Below are 17,642 nucleotides of genomic sequence, written 5' to 3' on the forward strand. Positions count from 1 at the left end.
GCTGCAAGTCTCCACCCCCAGTGTAATGAGTATGTAGGACTGCACTGTAAGTGAACTTATAGATAGGACTGAACTCTTTAGCCCTGGTTTCTTCAAAGTCCGTTGCACTGAGCCAGTCTCCATCCACTATGTTTGGCAGCACGCTTGGCTCATGCTGAAACACATGGTGCAATTTTAAATAAATGATCTGATTTTGCAAAACTAGTAATTCTCTGATCTTTATTTTTCCACATAGACAAGATCAGCTTAAGATATACTTGGCCCACTTACAAAGTCTACATGATTTGAATTACAACATCAGCTTGTTCTTCCACAGTGCCATTTAACTTTATACAAGAACAAGATGGGTCTTGGCTTTGAGAGTCATAAGGAGAACTTTTAAATACTACATATACTAGAATATTGATCTTACTGGTAATCAGCGTGCACATCGGTTTCATTATCAGAAACACTTTGACTCTTGGTTATGTTCATAGGGAGTGTTGTCCAGCTTCAATAATGTAGTATGCGTTGTCCTTCGTATATTCCTAAAGCAGGATGTACGCTGTACATTTATATACAACAGTTGGTTCAAGCACAGACATTGCGGTGTCATGCTTTCATTCAAAACCAGGATGCCCCTTTCTCTCCCCCCCCCCAATTACAGTCACATAGGGCATCTAATATGCAATATATTGCTTTGCAAATGCAAAATAATTGTTGCAGACCAGCCTTCATGATGGAATGGAATGGCATATATTGCACACACTTCTTTATTCCTCCAAAAATAAAAAGGTCTATCATAAATATACGGACCAATATATGACGTTGAAGAAAAGGAAGCAAAATGGAAACAGCGCCCTTGCATACAGATCGATCCGCTTGGCGGCTGACGGGATGACAGGCTTGGGGGGAGGGGGCTTCTTGTTGTTCTTTGCCTGAGACTTCCCAAGCCCACTGTTCACTTCGATGGGCTTTCCGTAACAGTCATAGTTTGACAGTTCAAAATCCCTTGGCAAGCTTCCAACAATACTGAAATCGTTGGATCTCAGGTCAGATTTCGAAGTACAAACTTTTTTGCATCGGGTCTCCCCAACCTAGGAAAACAAACAAACAGCATTTCGGAAGCCATGAATTACTCTAGTGTTTCAATAGCAAGCACACAACCATGTTAGATAACCTATTCTATATGCAGATAGGTAGCCGTGTTGGTCTGCCATAGTCAAAACAAAAAAAAAAAAAATTTCCTTCCAGTAGCACCTTAAAGACCAACTAAGTTAGTTCTTGGTATGAGCTTTCGTGTGCATGCACACTTCTTCAGATACACTTCTTCTTCTTCAGTGTGTATCTGAAGAAGTGTGCATGCACACGAAAGCTGATACCAAGAACTAACTTAGTTGGTCTTTAAGGTGCTACTGGAAGGAAAAATTTTTTTTTGTTTTGACTATTCTATATGGGTTGGGCTGCAACTTGAGACTCATGACTAAGGCTGCAGTCCTAACCCCCCTTACCTGGGAGTAAACCCCACTGAATTCTTCTGAGTAGATGTGGTTTGGACTGCATTGTAATTTTAGCTGGGAGCCTACATCGACTGAACTCTGCAGCTATTCCAGTTGTTCCTTTGCTCTGTTAATTACATGCAAGTAAGATATACCAAACTGCCAGGTTTTCATGCTGCTGTTCCAATTGTGTTATTTGTGTATTGATTTTAATTGTTTTACTGTATATCTTGCTTAATCTGCAATTGGATTTTTAAACCACTCTGGCATAAATATGAAGACAGCTGGAATATATATCTATATGCCTTAAAAACACAAATAAACATCTGCCTGGCTCAATTCAGATTCCATCCATCAAAGTCTTCATGCTGAACACATTTTGTCATTATCAAAGAGTCAGAGTTCTGGAACCATAATGGTAATTTATTTAAAATCTATGCTAATAAAGTCCTAAACAATCTGCTCTAAGGCAAATTATGTTTATCCATCTGAACAGAAGCTGGGTGGGGGTGTCCTTTTAAAAAAATAAATGCATTGTGAGGAATTTCAGAAAATATTCATGATGACAAACTGCACAAGTGAAGAAAGAAAGAAAACATGGGCAATTTTTTTGTGACTGGATAATACTATGAAGGGAAATATGAATGGGCAATGCTAGCCAAAATTGTGACTCTGTGCTGATTTGTATCAGAAGCAAGGGACAGGAGATTTCTCGTTAGAGGTTTTAAAAGATACACAAGCAATATACATATTTCTCTTTTAGGAGTGATTGCCTACATTTTCATCACCTTCAGAAATATATGCATCACATGCATGATGCCAAAGTCATTATTTTAAGCCAATGTATATTGGATGGGGGCGCAGTATCTTTAAACGGGCAGGATGAAAATGTGATATTTCAAAACTTGAGGGACTGGGCAACCCAAAGAATCAACTTCCCTACAAGGAAAGACTGAAATATTTGGGCCTCAAAAAAAAAAACAAAAACACCCTCTCACATTATTTTTTCACGTTATCTTCAGAAACAGTGAGAGAAAAATGAATGTATGCCTTTAAAGGAAGTTTAAAAAGGGACCTTCTTTGAAACAACAATAGAATCAGGTAATTCATAGAACTGGAAGGGACCAGGAGGATCATCTAGTCCCTGCAATGCAGGAATCTTTCACCCAACATGGAGCTTGAACCCACAACTCTGAGGCTCATGCTCTACTGACAGAGCTAGCACTGTCATACGTATGTTCAAAAGCACAAACCGAAAAAGGATAATGTTAGAGCTGTGGGATCAACTGGAAGAGACAACAGTGGCAACATATGAATGGACAGCTTATAGACACAGACTTTCTTTGGATAAATACAATGATATTTTGAATGAGTTTACACAGACAATATTAGGTTATTGAAAAGTATATGTATATTAGGATAATGAGAATATGCATTTCTGTATATTAATGTTTGGTAAGGTAACAGTTGGGACGCGGGTGGCGCTGTGGGTTAAACCACAGAGCCTAGGACTTGCCGATCAGAAGGTCGGCGGTTCGAATCCCCGCGAGGGGGTGAGCTCCCGTTGCTCGGTCCCTGCTCCTGCCAACCTAGCAGTTTGAAAGCACATCAAAGTGCAAGTAGATAAAGAGGTACCGCTCTGGCGGGAAGGTAAACAGTGTTTCCGTGCGCTGCTCTGGTTCACCAGAAGCAGCTTAGTCATGCCGGCCACATGACCCGGAAGCTGTACGCCGGCTCCCTCGGCCAATAAAGCAAGTTGAGCGCTGCAACCCCAGAGTCGGCCATGACTGGACCTAATGGTCAGGGGTACCTTTACCTTTACCTTTAAGGTAACAGTATTGTTTCTTTTTTCAATCTCATCCGCTTTTTCTTGCTTTCTTTTTTCTCATTCTATCTTCTTATAAATGAAATGTTATTGATAAAATATTATTTTTTTAAAAAAACTGGAAGAGACCACAATAATTTCATACAATTTTAACTAAGGGACTCCTTTCACTGATTGGCACAGAAGCACAGAATTCTCAAATTGAACTGAACTATTAAGCGCCCACACCCACCACTGCTTCACTAAGAAACATAGCCTACTACGTATGTGCAAAAGGAATTTGTTCTAAATGATGATGATGCCGCAAAGCGTCACTAGAGGGTGCAAGATGGTAATTTGTTTCTTGGTAGGCAGGTTCTGGCACCAGGGAACAAACTGCTGTGTTTTCCTACTGTTCAGAGGGGAAGCTAAGCTGTACATCTCCCCATGACTGTCAGCTGGAATTAAGCAATAGCAATGCATCTATGCATCTTCTGCATAATTGATCTAGTTTTGCGCAATCATTCTGATGCTCAACTGTAGCCATGAAAATACCTTCTGAGTTAATTGATGAGACAATAAATGCATTCTGTTATGCAGCTCCATCACTGGCCCTGGAGGTCCATTTAATCTGGAGGGACGGAGGCAGGAGCACATACACACAATCTCTCTCTCTCTCTCACACATATAAAACTAGCCACACTTAATATAGTCACACAGACCTCTCTCTCACACTGTCCTGACACTGTCACACATTTTTGGCTCTCTCTAACCTGGCGCACCCTGCGTGTGTGTCTCACACACCAAAGGTAAAGGTTGGGATGGGGAAAGAGTAAAGCTGGAGTGTGTGAGAGAGAACATTTCTGTGCTCCATGGTGAGAAAAGATGCTCTCATTTGCTTTCTCTGTTATGAGACTGCAGCAATTCAGCCTGATCTTTTATTTCCCTTCCCTTCTCTTCTCTTCTCTTCCCTCCCCCTCCCCTTTTTATGAAGATCACCCGCTCTGAGACCCCACAGCTAATTCTCCCCTGGCCTCCTCGCTGGCCAAGTAGGACCAGCTAGCCCTGGGGATTATCTAATTGATTTTTATTCATGGTTTTTATACTGTATTTTATGCTGCTTTTATAATTAAGTGTTTTAAAGTGTTTTAAATTTGTTGTTAGCCGCCTTGAGTCCGGTTTTTGAACTGGGAAGGGCGGGGTATAAATAAAAAATGTATTATTATTATTATTAGTGAGAAAGGCAAGTGCAGCTGCCATTACTCTCCCCATTCCCAAGGAATTGCAATTTCTTTTCTTTTTTAAAAAGGTTAATCAATTATGTCCATGGATCAGGATCACAGCATTTAATACGAGGCATGACATTTTGTCTTATGATGGACAGGAATAGAAAATTTCCTGGGGCCAAAGACTTGATTCGTTTAAAGAGCTAAAAGACTAATCCCACTTATGGCTAAAGCATCTTCCTAGTACAAGGTGTGGTGGTGGTCCTTCGAGAATACCTAATACTACATTATACTGCCACGGCAATGTTGTGCTGCCTCTAAGAAAACAGAGCTGTTCTGAATGGCACCCCTTTCAGGGATTTGATGCAAAGGACCATGGTTGCACATCTCTTGTTCTCAGGGCCCTCCCATGGCATTTTGGAACAGCAAATGATGCCTCTCCCCACAAGCCATGGTACATATTACCCTAAGGCTAGTCAAGGAAATCCTGCAAGTGCCTTTCCCCCTCCCTTGCAGTAAAAATAAAACAATAAATCAGATACCTAACTATTTGCTGCCATGACACCCCAAATCAGCTCCCTGAGGCAGATAACTCCCTCTGGCTAAAGGCAGGGACAAGTCTGATTTTTTTTTTACGCTTCTTTGTGCGCCTACTTTAGAAGCTCTTTCAGCAAGCATCTTAAACTTTCAAAAATGCTTCCCAGCAGCATCACAATCAAATACAATGAACTACTTAGGCAAAACCCCTCCAATCAAGCATCTACACAGCATTGCCCCCTATGCTTAAAAAAACAAACAAGAGAAAATTGAGCAAGCTAGCAAAAGTAAAGACACAATAAGGGCACTTACCTGTAAAGTGCTGATGTGAACAGGGGTGCCTGTGCCATTCACAGTATTCTTCTTAGCAGCATTTCCGCCTTTCCCTTCTGCTTGCTCTGCTTTGGCCATTTTGGCTTTTTCAACTTCGATTCGCTTTGGGTTGTTCAGCATAACCTGAACCACGGCATACTCAACCAGCGAAGCAAACCCAAAGAGAAGGCAGGCAATCAGCCACACGTCTAAGGCCTTCACATAAGACACTTTGGGGAGTTCGGCAGCAAGCGTGGTACATTCTGAGGCCAAGCTGAGCACTGAAAAGATACCTAAAGTGGAGTGGGAAAGATCCAAGAATGTAATAGAAGCTTTCCTGCACTGCTAGCCCTTTCCCTCTTTGCTGCCTCTTCCCATGTTTATGCTGCCAGTTCCTAAAGGATGACATTTCCTAAAAAGGAACAGGACTTGCTGATGCACCACATATGCTTTGCAGGAGATGAAAATGAATGTACAAGGTGAATTATGGATTCCGGTGCATGCACTGATCACATAATAATTCTGAACACATATATAAGCAATGATGGCTACAAACAGTTTTTATTGTTGCTAACTGCTCTATTTATCATGGCACAACTATGTCTTTCCCCCTTATCAGCGCTAGTTCTTACCACCAATCAAATGGTGTTTTAGATGTCACAAAATGATGGAGTAATATTGAAACCGAGTGCCTTGACTGGTGGCTATCTCTGCTCCTGAGTTTCCCTGCAGGGAATGTAGCAATCAAAGTGGTTGTCTATATGGGTACTAATTTTATACATCTCAAAACAGTCTGAAGCATCCATCCTGTTGTTATGTTGCTACTTTGAAAATGTGTGTTGAATTTAACAACTCTCTACCTTTGACGGCAAAGAGCCAAGGATATTCATCTTTGCAGAGCTACATTCTATAGTCCTTCAAATACCTTGTACTTCACAGCCATTTAAAGTTTGAAAACTAACCTCAGTCAATGGATTTCAGATTTTAGAATAAGAGTTCAGCTTGTCCTTTCATTGCTTTGTTCAACAGGGCAGCGGAGGTCACTGTGGCCTGCTGCTACTTTCCATTTGCCTTGAATCTGAGGGTGAAAAGTTCAGCCTCAGAGAAATGGAAAAGAATAAGATCTTACACTATTTCAAAGGAAATGTGTAATCTGGCTGAAGGGGGTGGAAGAAAGATTTCTATCAAGTAGCCACTTTGCTCTGAAACCAACAGTATTATGGCTTCAGAAAATGTCAGAGAAGGGCTTCTGAACATGCTGGAATTTGAAGGCCCTGGGGCCTAGCCAACAGGAGGACAACAGGTTGTGTAGACCATAGGCTGGGTAAGAGACCACAGACCAGGTGGGAAAATACGCCCCACCAGACCTCTCTATCTAGTGCTTGCAACTCCCGCCTCCCCCGGCCACACCCCTTGCCAGCCCTCCTTCCTGCCACAATTAGGAGTTTTTGCTTGCCTGGAATGCTTCACCCTCTTTTGCCTCTGGCATGTGGTCTAAAAAGGATTCCCTACTGCAGGAGGCAGTAGAAGACAGGAGTGCCTGGCGTGCTCTGGTCCATGGGGTCACGAAGAGTCGGACACGGCTAAATGACTAAACTACAACTTTTGATTTAGAGGAGCCTGTCCAGTCCTCGTTCTCATGCAGAGAGAACTAAAGACAGTGACACACCATCTTCCCCCTGCTAAAGTGACTTAGGACCACCCCACAAACTGAATAAATGTGGGGGGCTCTTTCAGTGAGGACTGTACCTGTGCAGCCTTTTCCCTTTGACTGGTGACAGCTTGTCTTGTCTCACTTTTCTATTTGCAAGGTTCATAGTTAAGTCTGAAACTTATTTGTGCTACCATCTTCAAGTTTCCTTGAAGGGGGCAACAGCATCACATGGTATCTTTGGAAAACTGCTAGGGCCTCAGGGCCCACCAACACAGATGCATGCTCAGGGCAGCTTAAGCTTACTTTTTTGGGGAAAGGGTAGTCTGGGAACTGGTGTTCAAAGGACTGCTGGGTGCAGACTATTTCCAACTCCTCCAATGCCCTGGATGTAGCATCACTCTTGAAACAATTGAACATCAAGGTCATTTTAGGAAATGAACATGGCAGCTGCTAGGATGCTTAAAGCGCCACTGTTGCTGTCTACCTCATGGCTATTTTGGTACTTGGCACTTGTGGTACATCATCTAACAGCTGCTTAGAGCCACCATTACTCACTTTCTACCATTAGGTAAGCTTGAGGGGCACTGCGGGTGCATACTAGAATTCACTAGGGCCTATCAAGAAACCAACTTACACTAAAGCCAAGCTAGTGCTTGGATGGGTCCTAAGGTGGTTTGCTGGGGGGTGCCCTCAAACCTATTGGTGATGAAACAAAAATAGGAATCCAAGTTCTCTAGGCTGTTGCTGAAATGCTCACTTGAGAGTGAGACTCACTCTCAGCCAAAATCTACAGATGGAATTGGGTATCATAGCATTTCATCATCCCACCCTCCATATGTTCAACAAATGTTGGTGAAGCCCCGTATACTCCCCTTGGCTAAGGTTTAAAGATCCAGGATCTGTTATTCTACCCCTGCACCCCAAAGCTGATAATGCTTCTGAAGTTCTACTCACAGTTGCACTCATACAGGCCACAGTGGTGATTTAGTGAGCAGAGACAGGAGCAACCTGTTTATAGGCTACAGATCTTGTCTTTTAAAAAGTGGAGACATGTATGGGACTGAAAAAGAGAAGATTGGGATGAGAGTGAAGAGCATGCCATGAGAGTTGAGTTGCCTTCAGTAATCCAATGAAATCTGCTACTGAAGCAACCACAGAACAGACATTGGGTGACACTGGGTGGTTCTGACGGCAGGTGAAACTCAGGTTACCCAGAGGCACTCTTGCAGCGCTTGCATCAGGATTGATCCAAAACGAGAGCCACGACAGGACGACAATGAGCAGTGTGGGAGCATAAACACCCATCATGTAAAAGCCAACTTGTCTTCTTAAAGTGAAGATCACTTCTACACAGGTGTAGTAACCTTTGGAGAAAGAATAGACATGCTTAGGTATTCATGTTTCTAGAAGCCCCTGGTCTCAGATACAGATGCTTAAAAATCACCCAGCCCCCTGCTCCACATTTTGTGGGTTCTTCATATGATTTCAAAGGAAGCTGTCCTGAATTTTGAGCTTGCCCTAATTCAAGTTTAAATACTTTGTGGGTGGGGGGAGATTGAACAAAGAGAATATCTGCTTTCAGCAGCTCTGTGTCAGTTGACAGTAGAAAAATAAAAGCAAGACGAAGGCTTGGTGAATGTAAGAGGTTTCTCACACTCACATATGTGCACATATACATACAGTATCCTCCTCTGCCTATAGAGACAAAAAGGGCAGGTCTGTTTCCATAAGAGGATTACATCTTCTTGTATATAAAACATAAGCAGATATTACACCATAGCCAATATGGCAGTATTCCACTTCCTATTTTTTTGTGGGAAATGAAATCTATGTAACGAAATTTCATTGTGTGACAGTGCAAATCTCCTCTTGTAAAATACAAAAATAATGTTTGGATGAATTTTCTCAATGATTTTGAGTGACACATGAGTGCAGAGCTTCAGACACAGGACTGACCACTCTCTAGCTAATCTCTTTACACAACAAACCTAAGTACAAACATTCATAATAAAACATAAAGTTCGCTGCTAATGGTTTTGGGAATAATCATTTAAAAAGTCCAGGGCAAAATACAACTAAATAAAACATGAAGAGCAAAATTGTCTAATTAACGTATTGAACATGTACTGGTTATTTGATCCTCTCCTCTTTTATGATCTTGAGCTAGTGGAATGCTTTCTATGCCATTTATAAATGGATTCCACAGATTGTCAAATTCTTATTTCATTTTCCATACTATATATGACTTTTATGTGTTCAGCTGTTTGTGTTAGGTCAGAAATTCACTCCTGCTCTGACTAAAAGCCCTTATATTATATTTCAATAGAAAGCATAACATTCCTAGTCACCGAGATGAACAATGTAAATTTCACATTAAGGGAGGCCAGCTGGCAGTTTCATTATAATAATAATTCAATAGTCAAAACTGAACACAAGAGATATCTTGGAACTTCCTCCTGCTTGTGCTGCCTCTATCCATGTTTGCTCCCACACACTAAGAGTGCAATCCTAACTCCTATCCCCTGTGTGGTGGGTGGCGTTTATGAAGCAGTGACACCACAGTGGTCACAGAAGGTGGAGGAGGGCCAGGGCAATCAGGGCCAATCCCAGCACCAAGTCTAGGCTGGTGCAACAGTTGGGTTTGGATGAGGCCACAACAGGTGATGGCTACAAGACTGGCTCAGAATCCCTTTGTCTCAGCCCTGCCCTTGTAACAGCAGAGCCAAGCAAAGTGACTGCAACAACTCAATCCAACTCTCCTCCCTGCCTGGCATAGAAACTTGCTGGATCACTCTTTAGCATACGTTTAGTAGTGTTAAGTGCTATCAGGATTCCAATTCCTCTAAAAGTAAGCACATAACTGGGAGAACAATTAATCCCAATGCTGTAGCTGCCAATACACACATTGCATCTCAGTTTTGCAGAATTACAATCTGATTCAAAATCCAGTCAAAGAATATGCAGCTGTAAAAACCAGCCTGGGGCAACAACGAGAGTTAGTTTGGTAGCTGGACTTTGGCAATCACTGCTTAATAGAGGAATGAAATGAAATAGGGAAGAAACAGTGATATAACTGAATAAAATATATGATGCCATTTGTTTCTGAATGCAATTACCTCGTAATTGTATTATGTTCTCCTACAATCTTCAGGATATGGTGAGATACTGCCCCATAAAATGGCGGCAGACTATGAATTTCTTCATCTTGCTACTACAGTTAGACCCACATACAAAAATCTAGCATTTGTACTGAAGCCTTTAACTGATTTTGAATCTATGAAACTAATTAATTAATGGACTGATGTCAGGCAAAAATAAAGCTCTAATGCAAATGAGTCAGCAATCCACCCCCTCCATTGATCACTTTGATGAGGGTCTGATTATTTCCCCCTCTTACATACCTCATCATAATGCCCCCATGCTGATTATAGTGTCAACTAGTATGACTCACTAGGCTAATCATCTAGTAATTATCAAGACCAGTTAGTACAATCATAGTTAGCAAGAAATAACTGCAGCTACCTAGCGGCAATCTGCATAAACCAGGTATCACAGATCAGGTTTCAGGAACTAAGGTTTAATGCAGTAGCATCAGTGGTGAAACCAGTGCTTTTTTTCAGGGGGTACTCTATGGTACACAATATCAGCACCTCTTTTTGTTGTTGTTAAAAAGTGTGGCACAACTTCATAGTGAGTACTAATCTGTTCACCTGTTCACGTAATAAGCTTGGCTTGTTAACCACTTAACAGACCTAGTATTTGGTTGAACATTGAGCCATCAGAAGTATTAGAGTAGAAGAGCCAGTATCCAAAAATACATGTCATTAAGTACAAAGGATACCTAGACAGCTTACAAAAGTAGTGGCATTTCCAACACTACCCGTCCCATGAGCAACTGCTGGGTCACTTGACAGATGGAAGCCCTGCCAAAATTGCTTCCAGGAGCCAACAATTACATCATAAGGTACATGGATGAAACAAGTTGTAACCGTTGGTACATCGTGCATGTAATTTCAGACATCTAACCTGACTGACTTTGTTGGAATTTACTCCCTTTCTGACCTCTCCAAAATAGGATAATGGAGACCATTAATTCCATCACAAGGTATATGGTACCACCAGGGTAGAAATTATTATTTTTTTTGCATCATAAAATATCCATTCTGACTCTTCTATATGGGGCCAATCCCAAATCAGACCATTTAATATAGTCCAGGCCATTAAGCCCAAGGTCTAAAATTATATGGCTGCATCACCAAGAGCTCTACTTGGAATGCATCGCTTGAACAAACTCTATTTTAGTGCACTTGCTGAATTTCAGATCAGGCGAACCCCTCAAGCAAATGTTACAGGTCTTTTCCTACTTAGGCTCTAGCTCCATGTTTTAGGACAGTCAGTGAAAAAACTATTCTTCTGACAGACCCAGTGAATTAAGTATCTCAGTCCCCCTCTCCTTGGAGTTCTTGCCTATATGGTTAATTTTCTTCAGTGTAACAAGGAACGGAGCAATCCCAACCCCAGATCTGCTGACTGGAGGAGGCTAGGACTGAGCAGAGGTGCCTCTCCACTGGTGGAAAAAGGGTTACTGGCAGAAAGGGTCATGTCCTCTGGGGAGGTTCTCCAACCTCAAACCTGCAAAAAGTTCCATTGGCATAGAGCTGATTCCACCAGTTGTTGGTGGTGTCAGGTTTCATATGTGTGGTAGAAGCAATCTTGGATCTGCTACAGCCAAAGCCCCTCTGTTTCCCCAGGATTGGGCCCCTTACTTGCGCCAGCCTGAAGATCGCCTGAGTAATTTGCCCACCTTTGGTTTCAATGAGAAGGGGGGAGGAAGAATGCTGGGGGAGAAAATGGAAAATGCACCACTTTTCACTCTGGTTGGGTTCTGGAAGTGGTGAATCATCAACTGCTTCACTCACATCCAGAGTAACTGACATATTATATTTCTGTTTACGGTTTCTGGCACCATTCAGAAATATAGGTGCATTTTCTCAAACATGTTCTATCTCACAAATAAGCATACCATTCATAGGGTTGAGTGCTATCTATATCCTGCATCAGGGTAGACAATGTGGTGCTCTCAAGATGTTGTTGGATTCCAACTCCCATCTGCCCCAGCCAACACAGCAAATAGTCAACTGTAGACCAGCAACATCTAAAGGGTACGACATTGGCTGCTGCTGTTCTACCTGGATAGCCCATTAGAAATATCAAGATATTTTGAATGATAAGACAGATATTGGGATTGCATAAACTGCTGCAAAACCAAACATGACTTCCCCTCCAGTCTGATATCTTATTTTAGAGAGAGCATTTTTTCCCATCACTTTGTGGTTAATATGTCGATGATCATCTAAACATTAACCCAAATATTATTATTTTTTCAAAATGTCAGAATTTGACAGAACAGATTATCACCAACCAATGTCCAAAGTCCATTTCAGGGGCTTAATGCGGCCCCTGTGGCAGTTTATTGTTTATTTCCTGGGGTGCAATCCTTAAAAAACCTTTGGTTGGCCCTTCACTTCACTTCATCAAATCTGCCCCTCTTTGAAAAAAGTTTGGACACCACTGCTATAGGTGAACAGAGTCTGACCATGCCATGAAATTCATCAATGATCAATAGTACATACCAGTTCCTTTGTAATATTTGGTGCAGTTGCCATATTCAATATCTTCTTTCCTAATGTCAAATTGTGGCAAAGCAATTTTCTCTAGTTGAACAGGATCACCAGATTGCCAGATAAATCGTAAATCATCGGTAGTGTAACCAACTAGGTGTTTAGGAAAAAAGGATTAAGAGATAAAAATAACAAATGCAATAGCCAAATTATATTCCTTCATAGCAGGGGGTTGGACTAGATGTCCCTTGTGGTCCCTTCCAACTCTACAATTCTCAATCATACTGCCCCCTAGAAATATTATTTGACTCGAAATATGGCAGCCTCATTACTTCATGGATATTCTTTATGCTGGTCATATCTCACTGCTGCTGAAACATCTTCCCTGATTTCCGGTTTGTTTTCAGACAATTCAACATGCCATTATTTGACTCGAGAAGCGCTATATGGTTCTGGTCTCAGCCCATCTGAAGGACCACCTTTTCTTTGAAGAACCTTTCATTTGGTTAAGACTGTCCTCTGAAACTATGCTGCAGGTGTCTCCTTCAAAGTTGAGTTATATCTCTACTGAGGGTAGGGCTTTCTCCCTTTTGACATCCAGCCTGTGAATCTTTTCCCCATGCAACCGCATGGCTCCAACCCCATTGCTACCCAGCCCACCCCAATCCAGGCAAGGAGCAGGGAGGTAGGTCCACAGGTCTTTCCTCCCTATCACATACATTACTTTGGCATGGTTACACCCACCCACATCACCCTTCTTGTGATACAGAATCCCTGAAGTTGATAAGCATCCCTGCTAAAACTACGCCATGATCCTAACAGCCTTTGACAGATACAAATTTCAGTGAAAACCAGTTCAGCTTCCAAGCAAATTATTTTAAGATCAGGCCTATGGAGTACAATTATATGTACTTTAACTCAGACATAACTCCCACTGAGTTCAGTGGGACTTACTCCCAGGGACTTTGATGCATAGGATCAAAGTACCACAGCTAGGGGTTGAATTATAAAAGACGGAGACCAATGAACATGATTTTTTGAAACCATTGTACAAGTCCTCATTCAACAGCATTGTGCACTGTGTATCCTTTCTTCAGTTTATATAGGCACAACAGGAAGCGGGAGCTATTTTTATGCACAATCTGATTTACATACAGCTCTCCAACTGCATCTTGCAACGCTGTGTATCCATAGGAAACAAGGCCAAGTCCAACGGGCAGGAAAGCGTAACGGATAATCTGGAAATATAAACCGAAAGCTTATGAGCAATTCAAAGCAATCTTCAAGTTAAAAGGGGAGGTGGTGGCTGTTGTTTGCTTTCATGTTCACAAATGTAGCAGATCAGTATGCAATGTATTCATATAAAGATGCACTTATTTTTCTACTCTAGGGGAGTTTCATTGCAACATTTTCAGCACGTAGAAAACACATGCTTCATTACAGCATACAGCACAGAGACATGATTAGGCTCGTGGATTTATCTGTATAGTATCCATGTGGAGTTGTGAATGGGAGAAATTGTCAGTGGAAGAGAATGGTCCCTGTACTTGTCTTATTCTTATGTTACACTGAATACAGGTATAAGCTGTCTCTACATTGTATGAAGGATTTGATGTTTCCTACAGTTCAGCTATTGTGTATGCAAGTATACAGACTACACTCATTCAACGTTATAAAACAGCTCAATTATTTGCACACACAGGTACTCATTGTACAGTTGTTGAATGTAACATGTGAATACCCTTCTAACTTCCCAAATCCAGTGGTTCATGTCCTCAGAACGATTGCAGATAGCCATACCATTTCAGATCAACAGCCATTCTAACTCACAATTTTCAAGCAAGCATTCAGGCTCACTGACCATATAGTGGCTCCACTTTATTTCTCAAAAGTATCATGTACTTAATTTAATTTAATTTTTTTAAAAATCCCAAATCTGTGCCTCAGTTAATCAAGCAGTGACTTTCATATGTTCAAAGTCTATAATAAAACTTTGCAGTTGAAAAGAGAAAGTACCTCATGCTGACCAGTACGTCTCCATTACGGAATATAAAGAGAAGAATGTTTTCTTGTGTGACGTCATGGAAGTTGGCATTTTTTTCATTTGCAAAGAACAGATCTGGCTTCCACAGACATTTAAACATGGTGGGATCTACAGTTAAAGAGTCAGACCCCTTCCAGTCAGTGGGCAGTTTAAGTCGAGGATCATTCCATTTTTGTCTTAGGAAGATATTCACTCTGTAATCCTGTTGGAAACATATTATAGAATGCATCAGACGGGCAAGAAAATGGCAACATACGAAGCCTAAATCAAGAAGCATGTTTACACAGCTCTATTTTGGTTTCATGGAAAGCAGGCTATAAATTATGTTAATAAACCCACAAGCAGATATCCAAGAAACAGCAGCCTTACCATAGTTGTCTCTTGTATTGATCCAAAACTGTTAATGAAAATGTTGACTGCTACATCAACTGGAATTCCTAAGAGAGAGAGAGAGAAGGAGAATAAGTCTTACAGTTTTCAAAAATAAAAATAAAAATAAACCCTCTCTTCCCCACATTTAAAAAACCTTTATAACAAAAAGAATTGGGATAATTCTGTTTCAAGAGTCATGCAATGGATAGGGAGGCTGAAGAACTGGGAGAGAGAAAAAGATAGAGATATATTAGTAGGGCTGCCAAAGTTGTTGAGCAATGTAGTGCTACTCAGAACAGACCCACTGAAATTAATGGATATCACTAACTTAGGCCTATAAATTTGAATTGGCCAACTCGAATATAACTTAGTTGGCTACAACCCCAGATGTACATGTAACAGCAAGGGCAATGATCCCTGGTAAAGTAGCACATTTCAAATTTCACAACAGCATTAGGGAAATAAGAACATTTTTCAAATAGTGAAGCCAAAAAAAATTGGGTCACCTGATGTCACTGTGACATCATGTGATTGACAGGTGGGTATCCCCACCCGCATGTCATAATGCGGCTCGGTAAGAGGAGAAATAAAGATCTGGTTCACTGGGTCTACTTAATCACCTCTGCTCTACAATCCCCCTGATGCAGATGGACAGAAATGAACCACCTTCCAAGGAGAAGGTTGCCTGTTGCCTCTCTGCCTGAGTCACATCCCTGGGCCTGGCCTCCTTCCAAATCAAGGACAGAAGGGCAGCCTTCGGAGGCAGGTGAGATGAATAAGGCACAACCCCCACAGGAGTTTTTAATGATGGAATTAATTTGGTTTTGAGTCTCTATTCTGGTTCCATTTTGCCCATCACTTTACCTGACACTTCCTGGCCATTGCCACAACTTCAGAAGTATTCTCAGTAAGCATGCATAGGATTGTAGCCTAAGTGATTAATTGATTTTCTCTTTTAACTTCACAAGCCAGGCTAAGATTAAAGGGCTCAGTTACCTCTCTGTTTACTGTGGACTGGAATCTCATCAGTCCATTCCATAGAATTAAGGGAATAAAATGTAATTGGTTGTTGGTACACACACACAATTTTTAAGTAGCTTCAACAGCTAAACTGAAGTTATTGTACATTAACCAACCTTTGAAATTTGGTCTTATCCTGGGATCATAAGTAACCAGAAGTCTATTCAATATGTTGCTGGTAGAATTTGCAGGCACCCTTGCAAGATCTTCAGCTGACTGCTGTCTGTTAAAAATAATGTACACTGTTTATTTGTGTTAGAATTAGACAGTTGATCTTAGTATATTTGATTCAAGCTCCAAAAATTAAACAAAAACAGTGAAAATAAATTTGTAACGTATTTGAACAAAAGAGCCACACTTTTTCTGAAAAACCTGAATCTATTTTTTGTTTGTTTTTTGTTTTGTTTTGGACCCCTGGACAGTTAAGTCCAGTCAAAGGTGACTATGGGGTTGCAGCGCTCATCTTGCTTTCAGGCCGAGGGAGACGGTGTTTGTCTAATACAGTGGTACTCCGGGTTAAGAACTTAATTCATTCTGGAGGTCTGTTGTTAATCTGAGGTACTACTTTAGCTAATGGGGCGTCCTGCTGCTGCCGCGTCGCCACCGCACGATTTTTGTTCTCATCCTGAAGCAAAGTTCTTAACCTGAGGTACTATTTCTGGGTTAGCGGAGTCTGTAACCTGAAGCGTCCGTAACCCAAGGTACCACTGTATGCACATTGAAAGCTAAAAATGTAAAAATAAATAAATAATAAAATCCATCCCCACCCCCCGTTAACAGAAAAGCAGATGCTGTGCCGATACAAAGTTCACACAAACCAGTCTTCCTTTCCTTTGGTTTTGAATCAGGCTCAACCAGACTATACAGAGTTGCCGTGATTCTCTGCATTCATAACAGGCATTTTAAAATGGTATCTGTCTTCTTCCATTTCTGTCTTCAAAATCAAATTGATTAGAAACAAAAGTAGATGTGAATGTCTCTGTGAATGTCAAGCGCATATGTCACTGTGAGCAAAATGTCATCTGTCTTCATTATCCAGCAAAAGTTGGCAACCCCCCGGAAAAGCTGTAACAGCATGGTGCATGATCTCGCCCTGGGGTCCCCAATATGGCACCCGTGGTGTCCCTGGCATTCTCAGACATCCCCTTGGTGTCCACCAAGGGTCCCTGCCCCTCCTAGTTTTTTATTTTTAAAAAGCAAACAAACTCAGCTTTTAGGGGGAGGGCTGTTGGGTTAGGGGGGACAGTCTGAACATTGCCAATTTTTGAGGTTTTCAAATGTGCCCCATGACCCCAAAATATTGGGAGAGCTCTTACTTATCCATTATGCATATTGGTCAGGACATGCCCTATGAGATAAGGAGCATCGCCATCGTGAGCGCATGGCATCACATAGTGTGTGGTTGAGATGTAAGGAGTTACACATCCTATTGGAGGTGGTAGATCTCCAAACCATATTGTGGTGGCTTTGGATAACTCTGGGAATGGGGTTGGGTTCATCAACACACACTGGCCCTCTGAACAATGTATACCTGCTTGACCCATTTATGGAAGTGCATTGAATGCAGGACAACA

At 41.5% G+C, this 17,642-nt stretch overlaps 1 protein-coding gene across 4 annotated transcripts in view; it reads right to left on the reverse strand.

Moving 5' to 3' along the window:
* Positions 1–205: 205 nt before the first annotated feature.
* Positions 206–17,642, reverse strand: part of GLRB (glycine receptor beta) — a 28,620-nt gene continuing 11,183 nt past the window's right edge. Inside the window, exons 3-13 of one of the 4 annotated variants that reach the window (XR_014552161.1) lie at positions 16,185–16,291; positions 15,046–15,113; positions 14,649–14,878; positions 13,788–13,870; positions 12,645–12,785; positions 8,223–8,375; positions 7,966–8,071; positions 7,315–7,410; positions 6,320–6,435; positions 5,358–5,650; positions 206–1,076 (exon numbers count right to left, since the gene is read on the reverse strand). Coding sequence is in view for 1 of the 4 variants with exons in the window: in XM_083631243.1 (XP_083487369.1) it covers positions 780–1,076; positions 5,358–5,650; positions 8,223–8,375; positions 12,645–12,785; positions 13,788–13,870; positions 14,649–14,878; positions 15,046–15,113; positions 16,185–16,291 (1,372 nt within the window). In the remaining 3 variants the exon portion in view is untranslated. Of the gene's footprint in view, positions 1,077–5,357; positions 5,651–6,319; positions 6,436–7,314; positions 7,411–7,965; positions 8,072–8,222; positions 8,376–12,644; positions 12,786–13,787; positions 13,871–14,648; positions 14,879–15,045; positions 15,114–16,184; positions 16,292–17,642 lie in introns of those variants that run through there. The other 3 variants (XR_014552160.1, XR_014552162.1, XM_083631243.1) reach the window with 3 other exon arrangements.

This window comes from Podarcis filfolensis, assembly GCF_964270895.1.
Source record: "Podarcis filfolensis genome assembly, chromosome: 9".
NCBI classification, from domain to species: Eukaryota; Metazoa; Chordata; class Lepidosauria; order Squamata; family Lacertidae; genus Podarcis; species Podarcis filfolensis.